We start from the raw sequence: 24,453 nt of genomic DNA on the forward strand, positions 1-24,453 counted from the left end.
TACACACAGTCACATGCACACACACACACACAGATACATACTGTCCTGTAAGAACTGCATCTCAGAATAGATTACAATTAAACCATCTCCCCCACTGATCCCAGACTAGTGCAATTAACACTCCTATTCCAGAAAGGTTATCGCTGTCAAAGAACCACAGATGCGCGAGCACACACACACACATACACACACACACAAGCAAAGTTATTAAGTCTGTTCTGGTTGTGTGGCTGATAGTCTGAGAGGCAGGAAGGTGTTGGGCAGAGCCTGATATTTCCACTGAGTTAATATGCAGACCTGTTACTTCACATAGAGCCCAGCATTAAGCCTGGAAATGCCACCAGAGAACACACACACACACACACACACACACAGTGTTACACAGCCATCACACCCCACTGACTCTCTTCCTCTATCTTCATCATTCTCTTTCTATCCCTCCCACTCTGTCTTTTTTTTCTCTCTGTCTATGATTTTTAAAGAAACCTCCATCAAACATACTAATCTGAAATTAGATCTTTCAAAGGCGACGCTGTTCTCCGGCTTTGTCTTGTCTTTCTTTCGACGCCTCTCGCACTAAAATGTGTGTGTTGTCTGCAGCTTCTGTACAGTTTAAGGCTACAAAATAAGAGCAAGAGAGTGACAGTAAAGGATTAGAAGCAGTTAGGTTGTCCCATAATCTGGCCATTACCAGCTGAAGTCTGCCAGTACTGCTTTACTTACATTTGCTGATGAAGATCATGCGATATGACTGAAAGCCTCAGAACATGTAACGTAAATGCGTCTCGGTAAGATGGTTTTCTCAACTGCTGTTTCAAAAATTAAGTCATCAAAGAAAATAACTCAACACTCAAAATTGAACTTTGGCTTAATCGCTGTAATGTTCAGTGTGTAATCCTGCGGTTTTCAACATGCCATTATTTCATCAACAGAAAATTAGTAAGAAACTAATATGATAATTAATTAAATGTTACACATTCTCTGGTTGCAGCTTCTCTAATGTGAAGATGTAATGCTTTTCTTTGTTTTATATCATTCCAAATTGATTCTCTTCAATTTTGGACTGTTAGTTGGAAAAAATTTTCTGGAAGAACTTGATAATCAGTGTCTGCTCACGGCAACATGAGCATGATTTTAAAAAACTAGTCTTCTGTTTAGGAAACTCAAAGCATACAAAACTTCAAATTTTAAAATCAGTCGTAAATTGGACCGTGATTGGCTCCAAAGTAGTTGTGATGTGACAAATCCTACTTGTAAGTACACAAGAAACTTTCTTTCTTTAGCGGATGAATGTGAAAACAAACTCTGCTCGCACATCATTCTGCACAGTGAAGAGAACAACATCCAGCTGAAGGGATGGGTCAACGCTGACTTGTGGCATGGGACAAAGTACACACATGGGAACGTAGGACCCAACCACAAGTCTTCTGGCTCAGAGTCCTAAACACTGAACAAATACCATCCAGCACGACCACCTGCAAAGACCTCTGTTTGGTACAAGAATGTAGACTGTTGTTGACTAGAAAACACAGTGAATCTAATCCAAATAGCAATTATGTTCCCTCAAAACGTATTAAGCAAAACCATTTAGTAGCTCCTTGAACCATTTAATAGTATGAAAAGCAGGAGACAAGGTTGACTTATCTTGTTACATTCCTGAATTCTTGTAATTTATTTAAAAAAAAAAGTGATTTCACAAAAACATTCTTTTATTTTTGTAGGAAGAATGCACATTACCATGAACTCAACATTTACAACTATATTGCAGCTTGAGTGACCTATTGTTTTTTTATTTATTTAATTTGTCTTTATTATCTACTGTATAAAGAACAATAACCCACTTCCACTCACCTGTGCAGCACTCTCACCTCTATATTAAAAACCACTCTGAAAAAGATTGAAAAACTTCATTTTCTGCACATACGTTATCAACAGCTGCCACATCTGCATACAATCTTCACCCTGGCCCTGCCATTATACATCAGACTCTATTATTGTTTTCCTTTGATTTAATTTTCATAAATGCAGTCAAAATTACAGTGAAGCGTGAAGCAATATGAAAGGTAACAGGTCAGATTTGTTATTCCAGTGTTTACTACATCGGATGTGTCTATTGTTTATGTAAATAATTGATGGCAGGAAGAAGGCCTTTAGAGGACAAATAAGGACGGTGAAGGTCACAGATGACAACATACAGTAACAGAACAGCATGACTTATGGCTCATTTCTTTATTTCTCTCTCATTTCTTATTTTTCATTAAAAAAGTTCAATACAACAGCAGCGTGTTTGTTTGTGCAGTCTGGAAAGCCTTGAAGCAAATCTTGTCAGAAATGTAACTTGTATAGGAAATATTTTCCATCAGCACCCCCAACACTCTGCAAGAATGTGTGTGTGTGTGTGTGTGTGTACCCACAGCTGCCTTCAGCCTCTTCAGAAACAACAATGATGAATAGAGTCTTAAACAGGCAACTCCCTCTCTATTGTCCCTCACACCAGCAGCACATAATCATCTCTCTTTTCAACTCCTTTTCTCTCTGTATTTGCTAATCAATCTTTCATTCTCTCTTTCATCCTTTTTTTTTTTTTTTGACATCCACTCTCTTTCATATCACACTTTATGAATAGACCGATATTGATGTCATGCTACAGGGCGTCGGACTCGTATGAGAGTACAGCCGGAGACTCGGAGAGGCGACTGCATTAAACAAACACTTTTAGCCTTTTACTCTGCTTAACAACAGCTCATCTGATCTTCAGGCAACTCAGATTGCAACTTCTTTGTCTAAACGGGAGTGCTAAATAGCCTGGATAAAACAAAAGAGAGTGAGAATAAAGAGAGAAAGGGAGCGTGGAGAATCAGAAAAAAAATATCAAGGATCAGATGAGTATTAATTGCCACAAAAGAGTCAGAAGAGGCTGAGCCATTCGTCTGCGGGACCCCGGATCGTCCCGATCAGGAAGACAATTAGCAATAAATGAGAAGAAACTGAGATTTTGTCTTTGTTTGTATTTTATGTAATGAAGATAGTGACGATATGGGTAATAATATCAGTACACCCGGGGCATGCTGGGGAATCAGTGGACTGAGGTGCAATTGAGTCGTAACATCACAGGTTCAAATTTAGTACACTGGTGCAACGCTGAGCTTATCGTCCACTCTCTTATCACCGCTCCTTCCTGTCTGTCTGCTCCAGCACTCTGTAGTGCTTCTCAAAACTGCTGCAAAGTGACTTACAAGCAGGGCTGTAGTGGTCGGCTCTGTCACGGGTCCACGAGGGCTGTGATGATGAAGACGTGAACCTTTCAGTCTTAACAACCAATCTCCATCAATCTCCAAGGCTTAGTATAGATGTTTCACTTAAAGCCAAATGACACACATACATGAATAGTTTGATTTTCATGTGTGACTTTCCCAAAAGCATTTTGTGTTTCTCAACTGCTGTATCTGACAATTTTGCATTAATTATGTAATAAACCCTTGACAGCATGGGAAAACAATACATTAATATAGTTGTTATACTGTATAATGACAGCTTCTGTAGTAAAACCTGTCAATCATTTTACAGCAGGTTCCAATCATGTGTTTTGAATTTAGCTGGATTTAGATCATGCCTTAAAAAAATATGATGGACCTCAACAGTTATTCTGCTCTCTCACATGTCTCTCTTCATAATCTGAATCCTGCTGGTTCTGAATCAGTTTCTGTCTTTTCCTCCATCATATTTTTTCCTAAAGGGGACATATTATGCTTTTATTTTTATGTTATTAACATATCTGTTGTCAGATGTTAAATATGTTAGTATGTTAAGTTCCACTGCAACCTGCTCTCAGTGCTCCGTTTGCAATGTTTTTTTTCAACCTTGCTAACAAGCTCTCGTGCATGCCTGTCTATTCTGTAGCCTTTGTTGCTAAGGTTGTTGTTGTTGTTTTTCCATGTGTTGTTTGTGTTGTCCACTCTCATATTTTGGATCAGATTTCAGCTCGAACATGTACTATTTGAGCAGTTGACATTTCGAGCAAAGAATGAGAAAAAGTAGTTAAATCCTACTACTTTAGTTTGTTGCATGGTTTGCTGTCCAATCAGAAGAGAGTGTGCTCCTTGGGAGGGGATCCTTAAAGAGACAGGAGCTAAAACGGCCTGTTACAGACAGAGGCTGAACTGAGGGGGCTGCATAAAGGGTCAGTATAAGATAAATAAGGAGTTTTTAACTGTAAATCATGCAAAAAAAATATTCCAGTAGAGCCCCAGATTAAAAACATAGACCTGTAAATGTGCAGAATATGTCCCCTTTGAATCTTCAGTCTGATGCACCTACTTTCCCTCACTTCTTCCTCTCTCTGGCTTCCGTTTTTAAAAATCTGACAGTGCATGAAGCAGAACTCAAACTTGCATAGTGTTAATTACAGCAGTTGTGGATTAACAATTTAATGTGGTGGGAATACAGCTTATGAGCTTTAAAGTTACATTCAAGCTAATTACTAAAACGCAGCAACAAGCTGATAAAGTGGATGGTTGAAACAACACGGAAGTAAAAAATAACTTTAAACTCATAACCATCTATTTACTTCATGGTCTTTATCTGACAGACTACTGTTTGATGCATCATTTATTAGATGTCATATGTTCACTCTCTGAACTCTCTGAACTCTGATTTATTCCTCTGCTCCAGGCAACCAGCCAGCTTCAGTCAGGGTTTGTTTGTTTTACATCCCGTGTAGCACGAGCGGGTGGTGGGTTGATGGTTGCTCCGTGTTAACAGATGACAATATTGGTGACATGAGGATAAAGTGTTCCAGCAGAAACATCCTGGAATTTGCTAATTGAGCCAGAAGGAACCTTGAATGAAGCTTTAAATGTAATCGATAACTTACAGAGTGAGTTATTAGAGTTTAGGTTTTACTGGTTTGAAGAGTTTGGTCTTAATGCAAAACAGTGGAACACAGTTCAACGAGTGTCAATTTGGTCATGCAAATTTTAATTTTTCATACATTCTCCATATCATGATATTTATATCACTGCCCAGAAAGTTGACTGTTCTGGCCTTTATCCAAAATGAAATGTAAAACCTTTCTTGTGTTTAAAAAAAAAAAAAAAAAAAAAAACTACTCAGAAACAGAACAGCATTTTTTATTTTGTATTGAAAAATAGAGATTGAGTGACAAACTCATCTGATAATAAAGGCCCGTGTGAGATGTGGCTTAGAAATTCCAGTAAGTGCTACAAGATTTCATTGTTGTTTTTTCACCGTTTGTGGCTATTTACATGACTAATTGAAAGACTGTATATAAAGTAACAACAACCTGAGAGACAGCTGAAATCATTTGGATAATAAAGCATTGAACTGCACAGTATGTTGAGAGAATTGTGCGACATGTTTTATTTTGATGGACTTAAGTGAACTGATCAGAAACAGCTCAGCACTACTACAACCTAGTAAATTGTTGAAAACACTCCTGAAACAGACTTGTACAGTCTGGATTCACTTTGGAGATAATGGAGATGAAACATTTTGGTGTTTGACAAATGAAGTGAAAATATATTTTCATTTACTGTACGGAGATGATAGACATTTTATATTCATACGCTTGTTTGTACCTGCGGTATATTTGCATTGTGTGCTGCCACGTTTGATTTCTCCTGATGAGAGATCCGATGAGTCGACAGGCAGGAAACAGATGTGCAATTTACTGCCAATTAATTTCTCCGTCTCATTCTCTCTCTAAGTTGTACTTTACTCTCTCTCTCTCTCTCTCTCTCTGACACACACACACACACATATCCGCACACACCCACGCTGCTGCATTGTCAGTCGGCCGCTCTGTGCAGCACCGCATCTCTGTTGTCGCCATGATAGAAAACTCTCTTATCGCTCTCTCAGAAGATAAACATGCCCTGCTGATTCTCTCTGACTTCTTCTTCTTCTTCTTCTTCCTGTCTGTCTGCTGAGCGTGTGCAGAAAAGATTTCCATTATTCTCACAACTAAACAACAACCAATCTCCACCAATCTCATCACCTCCCCTCTTGCTGTACAGCTCCCAACCTCCTGACAATCTACTGTGATCTTTCACTCCTGGAGAAAATTACAAGGAGGTAAAAATCTAAGATTTCCCAAGAAACAGACAAAAAAAAAAAAAAAAAAAAGGAGAAGTTGAGACTGCAGTGACGGCAAGAAGGGAATAATGAGGGAGATAGAGAGGTTATACACTGCACTAATTAGTCCGGGTCTTCACAAGTTCAAGGACGGTTTCAATTTAGCTGATAAAGATGAGAGGATGAGGACGAGGAGGGGGGGATGGGTGAGATGGGTGAGACTTCCTACATCTTAATTATCCCAGTGGTTTTTGGCTGGTGGCGCCTTTGGGAGTGTGTGTGTGTGTGTGTGTGTGTGTGTGTGTGTGTGTGTGTGTGTGTGTGTTGGAGCGGTACGGGGGGGAGCAGGTTGAGTCTAGGGTGAGGAGAGGAGTTCCACGGAGAGCCCTTGCAGTCGTCTTATCCGAGGCCGAGTTCAGCTGGGCGTGGCCCAAAGCTTCCCAGGGTCGACGCTTTCCCTTTCAATTACTCCTCCACTCGCCCGAGGATCCCGAGCCCAGGAGGAGCACGGGTAACGCCGGGGTTAAATACACATGCACGTCTTCATTCACGCATACATACAGATCGGCTGTGCTCACACCTTTGTAAAATAATCAACGCCAGAATCGTTTGGTTGGAATTTATTGTGACCGTGATTGAAGAGAGCATCGGTTTTGAGTCTGATGAATACCAATTTTAACCTGTAATCCTCACTGCAGCTCATGTGAAGGAGGGAGATTGGGAGAATTGCTTTTCTCTTGGTAGAGGAGGAGGAGGAAGTCATATAGTTTGGTGCTGAAGTGAGTCACCGGTTCTGTTTACATCCACTGAGATATTTCTGTTTTATTATTGCTTTTTTTTTTTTCCACGGAGAGGCAGGGGCGATGGGGCGATTGTGCATTTTTTTATGAAGCTAAAAAATGTAATAACATCATTAAAAAACTGTAAAACAAATAAAAGACAAAAACAAATAAAACAGATAAGGAACAACAGTGTAAATCAAAATATATTCAAATAGTTGTGAGAAGTGATCCTGCATATTGGGGAGTAGCTACATTAAGTTTGGGAGGATATATTAAGTTATCCGGTCTAATGGGATTTGGCGCCTCCTCCCACTTGACCGTTATTAGCTTGTGTGGGTTGTCGAATTGAGCAGAGTGAAATTCTGGGTTTAGAGGTGTTTGTGTCAGTATCAGTTGGCAAAAATAATTTGTGAATGTCTCCTCCTCCTCCTCCACTTCCTCCTCCTGATGTAACCACATAGCTGAGGGAGATGTGGGTGGAGGCCAGTCGTCCTCAGCTCGCTACGGCTCCATATCGCCGCGGTTCTCCAGAGACTTCTGAGCAGCCCGATCAAATCCCTGGACACCTTGATTAGATCCTTCTCGCCCACGTGTTTTTAAAGACTTTAAAGATCCTGTTTTCCAGGAAATTAAAAGATTTCATTGCAAGTGAACTTTCTAGTGTCCTGCTCAAACATGAACATAGGCAGGGGATCTAGTTGGTTGCCTGCTTGGTCTACGCCATGTTTACAGTTACATTTACATTCAGTTGCAGAAGATATACTGAATGACGGAGCTGCTGTTAAAATCCCATTCCCCTGCAGTTTGAGTTAAGCTGTTTGTGGGAACTTTTGACACTCTGTGATTGAGTCTTCATGTTACCATGAATAAACCAGTTGACAGAACAACCCCATTTCCTCTTTTACTCATCTTTGGTGGGATGTGTCTAATACAGGAGCACGAAAGGATGACTTTTTTTTTTTCATGACATCGAGAAAGTAACTGTGCAACTGGATTTGCACTGACAATGAGAACCGTGAGTAGGTGTAACATGCTTCTATGCAGCATTAAGCTGTTGAGAGGTGAGGCAGGCATCTTCACCAGGTTGGATTGGAAAGTTCCAGTTTTTGTCAATCTGGGTGTTATTTTCATATTTTTGTCCATTATATTATATTTGTTGTTTTGATAACATTCATTACCTACATTATTTAGGGAATGCAGACGCAAGAACACTGATCAGCATTAAAACGATGTAAATTCACAGAGATGATGCCAAAGTCATAGCATAGCCAACACATCATAATTACACACATGTCCACAAAACAAAATACAAAAGCAGCACACAGCCGTAATGGATTTTTATTTCCTGTTATTTCCTTCCTGTTATCATTTACTGTACACTGTTGATCTTAAACAGTGCATTAATAAATCTTCTCCATCAGAGCCTTGATAGGACGACAGACTGACAGCCCCAGTAATATTATACTGATATAAATCATACATATGTTATTATGATAGATTGACACAAACATAAAGTTGGATAAAGTCACCAGTGACTGAGAAATATAAGTTATTGCAGAAAAAATAAATATAAAAATGTTAATTTAAAGTAAGCTCACTGTAAAGCTATTAAATTCTAGAAGGTCTTTCCAAATAATATATTATACAGCGCTTTAAATTATAACATAATTAGTGTCCCGGATTTTTAATTTTATTTTATCATATTTAATTTAGAAGTAATAATTTGATTCGTTTTTTCAAACAACTGAGAAGCCCTACTTGTCATTTTGTCATCTTTCAACAATATAACACACATCTCCTGACACTTTAATGACACAGAATAGAAATCATAATCAATAACTGGAGGCTTCTGTCTCTCTTCTCTTTCTTACTCTCTCTCTCTCTCTCTCTCTCTCTCTCTCATTATAACTGTGACTATTTTGGGGCTGTTTAGCCTGTGCCACACATAGTCCACCTGTAGCTAGAATAGAGGCTTTGACCTTTGACCTTTTTATGCATCAACCCAAAAAACAAGCTCAATGGTTATGTTGGTGATGAACAAAAATCAAATATATTCAGTGTGTGTTTTAACTCCTTTATACACTGACTGGGACTGACATCTGAAGACTGACTGATTTATCACAGACCTGACAGCTAAGTGACAACTCACTATGATCTTGCAAAATGAAATGCAAATGTATGCATAATGTAAATGCCTTGTTTATATGGAGCAAAAATAAAGCGGCTGGTGTCTTCAGTGGGGCTGCTATCTGTTCATGGAAATGAGATTATGTTCAATCATCTGGTTTTACACAGCAAAGTGTTCCTGTGTACATACACACTGATGATTAAAAATCATCTAAATTTAGAACTTAATCTTCCTGTTCGTCCTACTACATGAAATCTAGGTATTTTCTGGGCTCCTCCGTGTTTAGATAGAAGTGTTTGGGAGTGCAGCTTATATCTCTTTACAATACACACAGGAGGAGGTGGAACAGGCCTCTTCCTGTGATTCAGTTTACTCCTGTTGCTGGATTTAGTACTGCAGTATACTGTAGGTGTAACGCACATTAACACGTTTAGAAATACCAACACATTTCACTTCCTGTTCCTCCTCGTAATTCTATTATTGGCCGCCGGCGGCATTCGGTAAACAATGTAAATCTAATTACATACATGAGGGGCATCTCATTAAAGGAAAATGTGTCCCGTCGGAATTACGTTAAGTGAATTCCGACATGCGAAAAATGTGGAGCACATGATTGCATGTGTTAACCGTCAGTCGCCGGGACGCCAGAGTGGAATACATCAGCATATTTAAAACCAGCAGTAATCCCAGTTTAACTGGGTTTATGGAGATTTTAAGATTTAAAAAAAACATGAGAAAGTGAATGAGAAAGGGGGATTTTTAAACTTAACACAAAAACATCTCTAATGTTTGTCTTTGTGTGCATCACGCCGACACGGTCTTACAGATAATGAGGTTTGAAATCACCAGCAATCGTCTGGAAACTTAAACCACACTACACTATAGCATATAATACACCTGCCACACTAGCATGACCGCCGCCTGTATGACAGGAGTCATCACATGAAGTCAAAGCTAATAATCTCCTCATGTGGTTAGGGAGACGCGCGGGCACTGACGAATCGACAATCATGTGGGAAATATAGACGCATAGGATTCTGAAAGTCATGTGAACATGTGACTGACCCGGGAATGTTTCCCTCTCTCTCTCTCTGTCTTTGTCTTTCTCTCCGCCCAGTGGGACGCCATTAACGAGATGGACGAGTACTTCAGTCCTATCCACACATACCAGGTGTGTAACGCTTTCAGTGTGCGGTGGGGTTGAATGTATTATTAGGATTATTATAATAATCTCCAGGATCACTTTGTTTCCTGGGAAACTGGGATTGTTCACGGTGAATGAAGTGTGACTGTAAAACACAAACTGTGGATAATTAATCAGAAGTTGTTCTTTACTATCTGTTAAATTAAATGGTATCGTATTTGTTGTTATTATTAATATTAAAGATTATGCAACAATTCCTGTTGAGAAAGTTGATTTTGTTTTACCTGGTGCTCTCTGCCAACCTGTAGAATTATATCACATGTGGTGGTCACAACATTGAGAGACCCCATGATCCCCAGAAAAGACACCAAAGGGTCTTAAGTTGTTTTTTTTTTATCTATTACTTATTCAGTTAACAACCGTCTATAATAAAGCTGAAACAATTAGTTGATTGACAGAAAATTAATCATCAACAACTTTTATTGTATAAAAAACTTTTTGAGCCAAAATGTCAAAAACTCAGTGGTTCCAGTGAATAATTGTATGATAGCAAATTTAATAACATTTGACATTTGTTCTGTTTGTTGATCAAAACAAGCTATTTGAAGACATCACCTTGGACTCACCTTGGACAGTGATGGGCATTTTCCACAAATTTCTGACATTTTCAGTTAAACAAGTGAGAAAACTAATATCAGCAGACAAATGATCAATAGTTGTGACCCAAGTCTATAACTTATATACTTATATTTGCTGTTTCAAAGCTTCTCCAGTAAAATTCTAGTAGGGAGATTGATTCATTCATCAGTTAATTGTTTGTAGGCTTAACAGTAGTCAAATTTCAAAGTTTTGAAAAATTAAAACATGAAAAAATACAAGACTATACACATAGATGGACAAGCCATAGAACCTATATATTTCTATAATGCTAAACCAGTAAGATGCTATATGAAATGTTTTACCATCAGGAAGTAACTTCCACATTCATTTGAGACATTACTATGATTTCCGTAAAGACCTGCTGCAGAGTGTATCACCTGCACTGCATTTTACATTGTGTGCACTGGATTTAGTTTTTTGGAATCTGTTTGCTTTATGACACAAAACCGGGAACACTTTATGATTTACAAGGATACATATTTCTACCATTCTGACTATCATGATCGCAGATTCATCTTCATGTCAGCTTAGGCTTCTTCACCTGATTACATATTATCTGTTGTGAAGAACAGAGCAACAAATAGGAGGTGGGAAAGAAGTCAAAAGGACCAAAAATGTGATCATTTAAAGGGCCCACACAGCACAAATGTGCTGTGTGGCCTGAGAAGGTTTGTTTTTATTGATAACGTATGTTGCTGTTATGATACTTACTTCGAATCAGGTCTGTAATGTGATGAGCCCCAGCCAGAACAACTGGCTGAGGACGGGCTGGATCCCTCGTGAAGGAGCCAGGAGGATCTACATCGAGGTCAAGTTCACCCTGAGAGACTGCAACAGCATGCCTGGAGTACTGGGCACCTGCAAGGTAACACACAGACAGACAGGAGAGGGTTAGATAGAGAGTTTTTAAATGCACATAATATAACATATTCTTGTATAATGTATGGTTAGCATTTTTAAAAAAAAAATTACATTAGCATTCAAAAACCACAATCTGAGATGAAGTCTATTTAAACTCTTACACAGGTGAGGTGACTGGAAGTACTTAACAATGACCTTTATGCATAATTAGTAACTACAAATTTAGCTTTAAAGAGGAAGTTCACCCAGACTAATAATCTGGCTTGCTTTGCCAACTAGTGGTGATAAAATGCTTTTCCTACACCCTGTGCAGCAGCAGTGTACCATAGCACTATACAACCAAACTACACCACAGCTGGGCGAGGTCACAAGTACACAGACCACACCCAGCACAGCTGTGTTTTTCCTTCTTCCAAAATCTAGCATGGACATGTGAGGACTTTGACAAACTGCTGCAAAATAATCTCACTCAACACTTCAAATGAAACCTCTACTCATATGGAAATCTTAATGGTATTGGTTGATTATTGGTTGATACCAAAACAACATAGACTTGACATCAGATTTCTATTTCAACTCACTTTTATATTACAGTGAACCCACAGTATTCACACACTTCACTGTATATTCACATCAGATTGTGTTTCCGTTTGTTCTCCAGGAAACCTTCAACTTGTACTACTACGAGTCTGACAGAGCGGTGGGCTCGGCCATACGGGAGAACCAGTTCATTAAGATTGACACCATCGCTGCTGATGAGAGCTTCACGGGGGTGGACCTGGGAGTCCGCAGACTTAAACTCAACACTGAGGTATGAGCAACGGCACTGAACAACATCATGAAAACTGACTGATACAATAGGTAAATGTCAGTGCAGGCTCTTTGAATCTTACTTTGGAAACTTTATTCCGATTCTTAGCACGTACGCCTCCACAGGAGTTCAAGACGAGTTGGAAACATCCACGGCCCTGGAGAGCCTCCTCCAGTCTCATCACTCAGGCTGTTTTGTGCTCAGTTTTGCAGATCTGTAAAAGCAAACAAACAGCAGGGCTTGGTTCAGTATCATGGGAAATACTGTGATATTGATAACAGCCTCAGTCTGATACTGGAGAGTAGAGCTATACTTTTATTGATACATTACATTGTTACAAAAAGATATGAAAGACATTGTGTACTTCATCGCACACTATCATTGGATTTCTTAGGCATTAATACTGAGTTAACCACTTCAATTAGGTGGCAGTTATGCTGGTATAGGAGCTTTGCCAATAACACTTGGCACGTGACTGTAATGCCAAATAGCAATTTTGAACTTTCTAACTTCTGAACTGTATAATAATGTATATATATTGTAGAATAATGGATATGTGACAGAATTTAGCCCCAGTGAAGGTGATAGGAGATAGACAGAGACTTCTTCATTGACAAAAAAAAAGTGATTTATTCAAATCTATGTAACCAAAAACAAGTTTCTCCAAGAAATGAGACAGACAAATCAAACTTATCTTAAGTGGCTTAACCCTCTTGTTGTCCTCGGGTCAATTTTGACCCGGGAGGATAACAGGTGTCATTATGTGCTGTGTATCCTGACTCATCTTTTACATATACATTACATATATATTTTCCTCTGATCTCAACTATAGTTAAAATAATTCATAATTTCTTAGTCAGGATACTGTTTTCTGTTCCTCCCGGGTCAAAATTGACCCGAGGACAACAGGAGGGTTAACTCAAGAAAGTTCAACTGAAAAGTTCAAACTGCACACAACTACACAGACATCCTCTTTTTTTGTAATCATACAACAGAATAAGAAGATGTAGAAACACTAGAAGTAATTTCCAAATATTAAAACTAGGCTAAGGCTTAAAATACATGTAGGAATTATTATATATGACTTTAGTATAGAGTATTTTTGCCTTTTAGTTGGATGATGAACAAATTATTCTGAATATGTCATGTACATTAAAAAAAAAAAAACTTAAATGTAATTTGAGGCTGTTTCTACTACTGAAGCAAAGAGCTGAAAAGTAGTTAATGGCTGATGAGGTCTCTCTGACCCAAATGTTGCATTTATAATCATGGGAGCCAATTAACAGTGTGGACTATTTTTCTGATAAAAGACTACTGCTTTAGTTTTTATTTCCAATTATCATCACACAGTTGTCTCATGTTATTCTGAGCTGCAGTGAAATCATCCGCGCTGTCAGCTATCACTCCGGGGATAAAATCAACTTTGCACAGTTAAAATGCATCATTATGTGTTTAGTGTAGTAAACGATTTCTCGGCTTGTTAGAAGCTCGGTTTTAAAACTAGAGTGGAAATAGAAAGCCTGGAACAATTAAATGTTTCTACTGAAATATAAATCTTTTTAACCTGTCACATTATTGTCAAGTCAAGACTTTTGTTCTTGTCGGGATCCTGTAGGAATGATTAATCCTTTTTTCCATTGATCTGATTGGTCAGTGGTCAGACATTGTGGCCAAACAATGTAATTACAACTTCTGCATCCTTCAGCACACTGGCCCAGAAAGACTTTTTCCTAAAGACAGAGCAGGTTAGATGTTCAGCATAAGTTACCATGGTGATTTATCCTGGTAAAAAGTGAGCCGGCTTCATGTTCCCAGAAAACCTGAGTTAAGCCCAAAGATAGCTTGCTAACTAGAGATGTAATGGTTCTGAAACCAAGACACAAATGTCTACGGTTTCGAGACGTGTTCTGTCTTCCGTGTCACGGTCTCTAGAAGAGCTGCACAATTACATTATTCTATCCCCATTCAAGTTAGCAGAGAGCTAACCAGAAGTTAGCCGTCTTGGCTGTCTCAAAATTTTGGATTTGGATAATCATTACAGCCCTATTGCTAACCTACTAATCTCACTCTGTGATACAAGCCCGGGTTAAAAAACAGGTGAAAAACTGAATAAAGTTCACATGAAAAATGAGTGTTTCTCTGACACTTTTCAGCAGACACAGGACATCTGGGAGGGGCTGCTAGCTGAGCTGCTGCTAACGTTTGCTCAACTTGTTTCTCTGATAACTTAAGATCCAGACATTCAGCAGGTTTTTACAGGGAGCCAAATTATCCGCAGAGGTCTCCTCTCCAAAACAAATGTACACGGGGATTAAAACCGGTAAAAGCAGTGAATAAAGCAGTTTCGTGTTGAAAATCAGTGTTTCTCTGATGCTGTTCGGCAGATACAGGATGTCAGGCAGGGTCTGTTAGCCGAGCTGCTGCTAACGTTTACTCAGCTTGTTTCTCTGATAACTTAAGATCCAGAGGTTCAACAGGTTTTTACCGGGAGCCAAATTATCTGCAGAGGTCTCCTCCTCTTCAAAAACAAACACATAGGCCTACAGAGATTAAAACCTGCGAAAACAGTGAACAAAGCAGTTTCACGTTAAAAATAAGTGTTTCTCCAATGCTGTTCAGCAGACACAGGATGTCCAGGAGGGGCTCTGTGTGAGCCGAACTGATCATCCGATGACTAAAATCCTTCATCTGGTTAAAAGATATAATTAAAATGACCACAATCTAAAAAGCTTATTGTAAAAAAGTGGCTTAAAACTAAATAAAAGTCAATTTATGACAGTTTCTGGCAGACAACCACAACATCAACATATGCATCTCATACACATATACTCTTCGGTAGAGGGGGTGTGACACCGTTTACAGGCGACCAAATGAAACAGACAGTTACCTTGATTAAAATGACTGATTTCTCTGGGTTTGAAAATTGTTGGAAACATTTGAGATAATTGAAGTACACAACTCAACAAAATATATAACATAGGTCTAGTTGTTTTTAAACATTTTAATGCAGAATAATTACATATTATAGCTTTCAAGCCAATAAATGTTACATACATTAATGTACATACTGTATGTTGTCTATACTGAATGCTAATCCTATTTATTGTGACATATTCAGGTTGTTTGGCTTATCTGCTGGAAACCTACATGTTACAATGGTTGAAAATTTGTTTTTTTATGGTTTTGAACAATATTCTATAAACTACAAATCATCTTACATTGCCTGTTTACCTACTGTAAATTGAATTTGAAAACTGAATTTTAGATATTATTATCATTTTTAATTTTTCAGTGGAAATGAGGGATTGACTGTTCCTTTATGGGTTGACAAAATTCCTCTTTTGTATTATTTGAAAACATATTGTCACAAAGCTGAAAACAGGCCTGATTTTCAAAGCTCATGAATAGTTGACTGTTTTGAAGATACAGGATTTTCACAGGACAGCAAGGATGATTTATTTGATCTCATCTTACAGTATTCTCGTCATTCTATAGATAATAGTCAGTCAAAGGTTTGGACACACTTTCTGGTACTGTAGGTTTTCTTTCCTTTCCCAGAAAACCAGAGCAGCTGAAACCAGAATGTGTCCATTGCTGGGAATTTAAGCACACAGTGCAGCAGGAGTGAAAGTGCCTGAAGCAACTTAAATGACAACTGTTGATACTGATTACACACCATATGTTTAATCCTGTCATTTACATGAAATAGTGAGAAAAACAACCCTTAAATAGCCCCGACAAATCTGCAAAACTCAAAATTAGCTGTCCAATTAGCAAACAGCGCTGATGTATCAACAGCTTGGTGTGTCAATATGACAACGAAAAAAAATGTCTTCAATACATCAAATCAGTTTGTAAACAAAGCTACTAATTAAGCTGCAGTGATGATGTTCCAGCAGTTAGAAACTGCTCCTTTAAAGGAATACAAAAGCAGATCTGTGCTTTCTATACATCAGTGTACTCTTCTCTTACATCTTTAGGGGAAACAGAAAATATAAAGAGAAAAGGTTCATACTGTAATATCAAGGAAACCTCATCAGATTGGCTTGTCTGCACTACTGGTGTAAATTTATTAAACATGCCTAAAAACAGGACAGGTCTTAACGCCAGCATGAACACAAAATCAATCATAATTCATCATTAATTATTACAGCTACAGTAGCTACAGTAGTACTGTACTTGTAACAGCTTTAGTAAGAAAATGACATGACAGTAACCCAGCAAATGAAGATTTAGTTCTTAAAGTTAGATGTTGGCTTGGACAATAAGGAGATAATAAAATAACAATGTCATCAGACAGTATGTCTTGTCAGTCTTTCTTGTTCATGTTTAAGCTCAAGTTTACTGTGATATTATTTACAATACTATATCCAACATAATGATGTAAGCAACATCAGGGAACCCTTGTGGCTTAGGAATTGGGACTCTTACTATTAACTGCAACATCCCTGGCTCTGGACCTGTGTTGTATGTTAATCCCCCTTGTTTCCTTTCATCTATCTAGTGGTACTATATAATAAAGACATAAATATCCAAAATCATACACAGCAGACTGTAAACAGCATGTCTGACAACAAAATACAACCTGTATACACTCATAAACACCTGCCTAACAACAATATATCACCAGAGACAACAGGTTCTTACTGTTATATATTACCCTACTGGATGTTAATGGAGTTATTATTATAACAAAGGTTCAGGAAGAAGACCACAACCCTTTCTCTCACTAAATTCAATCACCTGTGCCTCACTAATTCAATCATCCGTGCATACCTATATAAGCATGTCTAACCCCTTTCTCTCCCGCAAACGCTTACCTCCCGCCCGTGCTCCGTGATCCACGTTCCTCGGCAACATAATGCCCACGACTAGATCCAGCAGTACCAACATGATATCTCCTTCACCACCACATCCACATGGAACCCTTCTCCTCCAGACGCCACGCTTCTGATCAGCTGGGATCCAGACTCTCCACACGTATCCATGCAATGGCCCACTTGGACGCGGCTCTTTTCCAAGAGATTAACATCTTCAACCGGATGTTTGCTCACCTCCAGCGAGCTCTCAAGGAGATGGTCGTCCCACTCCTACGAAACGATGATAAAGACAAACTTTCCAACTCTATGCAGACTCCACTTCCATCAACTCTCTCGCCGGCAGCTCAAATCCTCCCGCTCTTCCGGGTTCATTTCCCGCCACCAGGCCGACGCACACCGCACACCGCACACCGATGATGTCACAACGCCGGCTGAACTCCCGTTTCGCCGAACCGACAACAAAGCCAGGTTCCTCCTGCTCCTCTCTGCCTTCACCTCCACCACTGCTCCGGACGGCCGCTCACTTCCGGGTTCCCCGCCCACCGCTACCTGTACGCCACACATCGATGACGTCAAGACGCAGCCAACTGCTTCAGCCCATGGATGTATAATAAGAGCTGGATAGGGCGCCGCCGCTCAGCCTTGCAGCCAATTTTTTGCACCATTTTTCTCAAATGGTGTGGTCTTTGTTAGTGAAATGAGTCTTACTGCCCAGAGAAAAAAATCTGTCCTTTTATTTTCTACAGATGATCACAGATCAGTTTGCGTGGGTTAACAATATAGTCAAAAGTGATACGATATGAAAAACAAGCATATAAAAATGTAAAAACGTCCATGTTTCCAGGTTGTTCTTGGAAGCAGAGCAGTTGATTAATGACTGCTGCCAAACTCCAGTACAGAGATTCAATTAAGGCTGTATTCACACTGCTCCACCTGTTTTGTTCAAAAGCCACTGTGGCGTTTATTTATATGTAAAAGTTCCACCTTCCAGCTTTAAGTTGCACTGACTCTTCTTAACACTTTGTTAAAATACACAAACTTTCATAAATAACAAATATGTATTTCCATATTTTTCATGCTAAAAGTATATATATTTGTTTACAGCACTTGCCTATTTCGACTAAATCTGTCTCCTCTTTGACCGACTCTCTAAGGTGATTTTATGAAGCAGTCTCACAATACAGCCTCTACTGGTCAAATTCAGACTTAACTCATTTGTACGAAGTGTTCATTCTGAAGATACATTTGTAAAGTCACTACAGGTGTTCAACATATTAAATTCAGTAAAGTAACATTAAATTACACACATTTGCAAGTGCAGTTGCCGTATACTTTAGGATAGAGGTTCCCTTTTTGCCTTGTGCCCTAAAAATGAGGCAATGTCTACTTGGGATCCCTGTCACTCACTGTCACTCGTTGTGAGCAGTTCCACCACTGATTTCACATTGTTACATTAAATCATTTTTAGAGGTCAGAAAATATTAATCTACAGAGTCCTGAAAGATCTTTTTTTTTTCTTTTTTTTTAATCTTGTGTGTTATCGTGTTTAATATCTTTTACAGATAAAATGTTTAAATCTATTAAGTATTTCACAAGAAAAAGACTATTTTGTGCACCAGAACTATGCTTCGTCATCTGTCGCATCCTGTTAATTGTCTCACTTCCTCTTACATTTAATCGGTGACCCCTTCAAAAGGGTTCCAACCCCAGGTCAAGAACCTCTGTGTTAGGGCACTATTTCCCTGGAACTGGGCTCAAATGCAAATGCTGTTTCATGACAAAACAATAACCAAAACTGCACTGCATCATTTGATCTGCATAAACAGATCAAACCACTTTCTGGGTAGTTGGAGCCAAGACATTACCAAACTAGTGCAAAAAACTAACCAATGAAATTTGCAGCATGACTGGCTTTGTATTACTGCTGACTTTGCAGTGGCACATAAATGATTGTTGTTACAAAAACTTTGTTCTGTGTTCTCTGTCCACCCTGTTGCTACATCCAGCTCACTGATGCAGCCACTGTAAAGAGTGTACTCGAACACCTCATATGTGTAATATTTGATGTAAAAGCATATTAACACTCCCATGATGACCTGTGATGTGTGAGATCAAAGTGTTAAAACCCTTGTGTCATCACAGGTGCGAGGCGTGGGTCCTCTAAACAGACGAGGCTTCTACCTGGCCTTCCAGGACATCGGCGCGTGCATCGCCCTCACCTCGGTACGGGTGTACTACAAGCGCTGTGTGGGCGTGAGCCGTAACCTGGCGGTGTTCACCGACGTTGTGACGGGCGCCGACTCGTCCTCTCTGGTGGAGGTCAGAGGTCAGTGTGTGGATCACGCCGAGGAGAGGGACACACCCAAGATGTACTGCAGCGCTGAGGGCGAGTGGCTGGTGCCCATCGGCAGGTGTGTGTGTTCTGCCGGATTCGAAGAGCACAGAGACTCCTGTGTAGGTAAGTTAACTGAAGATGTGTTTGCTGAGCTTTAAATGAACTCTGGTGAGTTTGTCCATTTGGTTTGGTTCAGTTAGGATGGTGAAAACATTCATTTGACCTCTGGCATTGACCAATTAACTGCACCATCTTCTAAAAGGAGAGTGTCTGTCGGCTCCAAACAAACTCTGGTGTGGTTCGATTGCGGTGGGAACACAACAAATACCAACCACAAGGTTGTGTCATAGTGATTTTAGGCTGAATGTAAAATCTAAACTATCATTAAATTTACTTAATCCAAACGCTGATTGCAAGAACTCACAAGAAAATCATTTCCCAGGTGATCCTTATAAGTAATCTATATAATTATGCACAATCATAAGGTCAGTGTAAGGATTTTACCTGAAATATCAGAAAGTGGAAAAGAGTTCAAAGGGGAGTTGTGTTCATGTCTTACTTTCCTTGTTAAAATGTCAGTGAAACATAGCAACCATCTAATGTCCCCTTCCCCATAATATTACGCTACAAATTGCTTCCTCTTCGTGCTGTTTCTAGCTGTTTCTGTCATCATATTTAAGACAGGTGAGGTCCACCGTGAGGTCAAGAGTCTCGACTAAAGCTGGGGACAAACCTGATGACCTCCTTAAAATGAATTCTCAAATGTCGCTGTACTAAATCAAAAAACAGAGTCATTAGATCGAGCTTGCCTTACCGATTCATACTGCAACCAAGCGGAAAAGGGATTAGATTATTAAGTAATAGCATTTTTTTTTATTTTTATCATTCTTTATTCCACGTGCAAATCAACAGCCCTGATTCCACTTGTAAAGATCAAACATGACAGGCGACTGGATCAAAAGGCAAGTAATTAGAATCATTGAAGGCACTGAATACAATCGCAACCAGCTTGTAACCGTGACCCATGGGGTCCTACATGAACACACAGCTTCCTGGCAAAGTTCAAACAGCTTTGATTATTTCACATGAGAGATTTCTGTCTGTGCTGTTTCTGTGCTGTTCTTACTGGTTTGAAGTGGAGTGATGTCATTCCTGTGCACCAGTCAGGATTTATCAACATTTGAATCACAATCTGATGTGAGTTGTGGGATTGTTTGCTTGTGCTTCCAGGCTGCTGTCAATCAGCTCTGATTTAAACTCTACACACCCTGTCAACACCAACTGATGGTCTCGGTCCAGTTTGGTCAAATCAGTCATGGCACCCAAATCATACTCGTAATGGGCTCAACAGTGTGTATCCACCACAATAATGCTCATGACTACCCCTTTCTTTTTGTCAGTGGATCAATGTGGTTGCCTGGTTGATACTCGAAAACACAGGTACATTCTGTCTCGATTGGTAAATTTGTCAACTCACAAGAATCATGTAGGCATCAGAGTTCCCCGTTTATTTAACTATCTGAAAGATTCTTCTGAGCTCAGAGCATCAGCAGAAAAGTCTGCAGATTGCAAAAAGCCTTCACAGCAAACACATGAATTTGGAAAGGTTCTAACCTTTCTAGTGAATAAAGAAGTCTGTTTGAAGTTCTGGCTGTGGATCACATCAGAAAAAAAAATAAATGAAGTTCAAGGTCTGGTCAAAAGCTTCTCTGAGATCTAGCAGTTTTTTTCACAAATATGAGATACTAGTCAAGTGTCTATGTGAGCTCAAGTGTCTTCTTTCAGTCCATGATGAATAATAAGTGAAACATGTCTTGATCCTCTTTTGTTTTTCTTCCTTTTAATCTAAATTCTGTTTGTTTTTTATCTTTTTTGATTCTTTTCCCAAGAGTTTTGATGTGCTGACTTCATTCAGAGACCTGTGCATATTTCAGGTTGCCATGGGTTACAGTAATTAAAACCTATTAATCACAGAACGATGGATAATTAAACGCTAAAAGCAGTTTGTCAGCTAAACGAGCCGAACGAGACACGCAACACCGGTTCCCTTGCACCCCCCCCCACCCCCACCCACCTAAACACCTACACACACACACACACACACACACACAAATCTCTGTTGTGTCTCACCAATCTGAGGCCAGCAGCAAACACCCTCTTGGTTCGACACAGTGAGAGCTCCTTGTCAAAATGTGTTTAAAAGCGTGGGAAGTGGAGTGTTTGTGTGTGTGTGTGTGTGTGTGTCTGTGTGTGTGTGTGTCCGGTTCAGAGGGCCACTTGCAGACTTTCTATAATTAGTTGCAGGCAATTAGCATCAGCACAGAAATGCAAAACAGGACCTATAAAGAGAAACAGGGAAAATGTGGCCAGAAGGAAGGAAAAAAATCACCTCAAGTCACGTTTCGTCTATGGAGCAGATTTTATCCACATTTTAAACATACTAATGTAAGTTATCTGAGGTTGTAGGGAAATGATCTTTTAAGGAGGAGGGGGGGAAAAAAACAAAAGCATCTGATAATAGAAGTCATTTTGCTTTATGATAATCCTCAGCTGGGGGTCTTTAACCTTGTATTTTATTTACCATTACATCACCGCAGCCAGAGCAGAAAGTGGAAGGAGGGGAAATAAAGAGCTCTTCAATATATTCTCCGCTGACGTCTTGTCTCTTCTGGCACCAAACTGGGTCGCCGTGCTAATTCACCCTCGCCAAAGCCAGCCACAGTCACGCACACACGAGACCAGACAAGACACAGAGAGGAGGGGAGGGCACGAGATGGTGAAAGGGAGGCGACTTAAGTGGTGAAGGCTTGTATGTGTGTGTGGAAGGGGGGGGATATAAAAAAAAATCAGACATGAATGTGCGTGAATATGTGTGTGTATATGAGCGTGCTTAAGTGGCTCTCCCCTGATAAAGGTGCAGAGCCCTGGCTGAGAGCACGACATGATGTATGTGTGTGTGTGTGTGTGCATGTGTGTGAGCAAAGGGTTGCGTGACATGCAGTTGAAAGTGTCACAGGAAAGGAAGCGATGAAAGACGAAGGGAAAAAGAGAAGGAGGGTAGAGGGAGAAAGACTGGCGGAGTGGTTGACTGGACCCCTCGTCCACTTGAGTTTACATCAAAACACTGCGTGTGTGTGTGTAGTTGTGCATACAGTACATGTGTGCAGATGTGTACTGTATGTGTGTATGTGTGTGTGTGTGTGTGTGTGTATGCGTGCCTCCCGGTGCCAGTGAAGAATGGACTAAAGTGCCCCATACAGTGAGAGCGATCGAGGACACACTGATATGAGACACACACACTTAGGCTGGTCACATTTACTCAGCTCAGCTGGCTCATCCAAGCCTGACACACACACACACACACACACACACACACACACACACACACACACACACACACACACACAGACAGAGGGGGAGAGGGGTGGGTACTTACTCACATGTGGGTTAGCTTACTCCTCTGCTCAGTCAATGGACCACAGCCTGTCCTCCTACTCTCTGAACTGCGCTGTCTGATACTTTCATGTGATTTATGACTGAGTTTGCTGGAAATAACATAATCCAGCTACTAGAGGGAGAATAGAAACAACAATATTAACCCCTTAACATACAATTTTCCCCCTTTTGCCTCTCTCTTAAATAAGCTTATTAAAATCATCTTATTTCAGCCTTTCTGTCAGCATCAGCTTGTTCCAGCATTTTACTGTATAATGTTTACATCATGTGAAACATTCAACACGTCTGCACCATTCTGTCAAATGGAAATTAGCAACTAACTGTTATTTAAATTGTTGATTAATCAGTCACAGGTGACATCTTCAAGATTCTTGTTTTGTTTGACCAAAACTCAAAGATATTTCATTTACTGTTATACTGTATATGGGGGGAAAAGCAGCAAATCTGCATGTTTGAGAAGCTGGAAGCAGAATTGATTAATAGTCTTTTGGTTTACTAATCATTTAGTTGACTAATTGTTTTTAGCTTTACATTTGTTGTATCGCTGGAAACAATTAGATCTAAACCAGAATGTAAAATAAAGTTTGGTGTGTTGAACCAGTCTTTGAACAGTATGAGTTTGTATTGTCTGACCTACTAAACGCTCAGTGACATTTATGAGGTTAAAAGTGTTTTGTTTAGACCAAAGGAAAAATTGCCAGTGACAGTTTATTTCACGGGTCCGCAAAAAGAGGATTTCCTAATTATTTTCTGGTTTTGTAGAGAGAACAGGCAGTGTTATTTGGCTCTAATTATGGGTGAAACAGACACTCTTTAACTGATAGATTAACTTACAATTCATTAATTCTAATTAATTGCTAAGCTAGAGTAAACTAGAGCCATGTGTACAGCGGGTAAACTGAAGAAATTCCTTTGGAAATGAACAAGTGCTTCAAATCTCTGCACAACTAACTAAACTAAATAAAATAACTCAAAACTGTCTTTATTTTCTATATAATTAATAGCAAATTTCTCACAAACCTTCTGGAAACTCTGAAGAAGTCATCAGGAAATAATGGTTCCATAAAGCATAAACCATATATTCTCAGTTATAATTCATTTTATCACTGAATACAAACAAATCAAACTACTGCTTTAAAAAAAAAGTTTAAAAAATGTAGAACTAACACATACCCTCATCACTCTGATTATACCTTCCTGTAGTAAATAAAGCTTCAAATATAAACACATATTATCACATTAACATAGCCTGTATCTGCTTGAAAATTGTACATTTTTCTTTTTTTACAAAAAGAAGAAGGCATCAGGCAAAAGTAATTCACCTATCGATCGTGCATGAACAAATTCATTTTGCTGGTTTGAT

General features: G+C 39.4%; 1 protein-coding gene and 1 long non-coding RNA gene across 3 annotated transcripts in view; one reads left to right on the forward strand and one right to left on the reverse strand.

Moving 5' to 3' along the window:
- The window catches only part of epha8 (eph receptor A8), a 118,094-nt gene that overhangs the window by 43,323 nt on the left and 50,318 nt on the right, over positions 1-24,453 (forward strand). Inside the window, exons 3-6 of the mRNA XM_067588384.1 lie at positions 10,121-10,174; positions 11,529-11,672; positions 12,330-12,479; positions 19,442-19,757. Coding sequence (XP_067444485.1) covers positions 10,121-10,174; positions 11,529-11,672; positions 12,330-12,479; positions 19,442-19,757 — 664 coding nt within the window. The remainder of the gene's footprint in view (positions 1-10,120; positions 10,175-11,528; positions 11,673-12,329; positions 12,480-19,441; positions 19,758-24,453) is intronic.
- LOC137182095 (uncharacterized) lies at positions 5,114-17,685 on the reverse strand. Of its 2 annotated transcripts, none has more exons than XR_010928243.1 (4): positions 17,300-17,685; positions 12,562-12,693; positions 11,519-11,665; positions 5,114-5,944 (listed from the first exon to the last, which is right to left on the reverse strand). It is a non-coding gene; the product is annotated as an uncharacterized lncRNA (long non-coding RNA). The 2 variants fall into 2 exon arrangements; XR_010928242.1 differs by lacking the exon at positions 5,114-5,944 and adding an exon at positions 10,187-11,363.

The sequence above is a fragment of the Thunnus thynnus genome, chromosome 4 (genome assembly GCF_963924715.1).
Source record: "Thunnus thynnus chromosome 4, fThuThy2.1, whole genome shotgun sequence".
In the NCBI taxonomy this organism is placed as follows: Eukaryota; Metazoa; Chordata; class Actinopteri; order Scombriformes; family Scombridae; genus Thunnus; species Thunnus thynnus.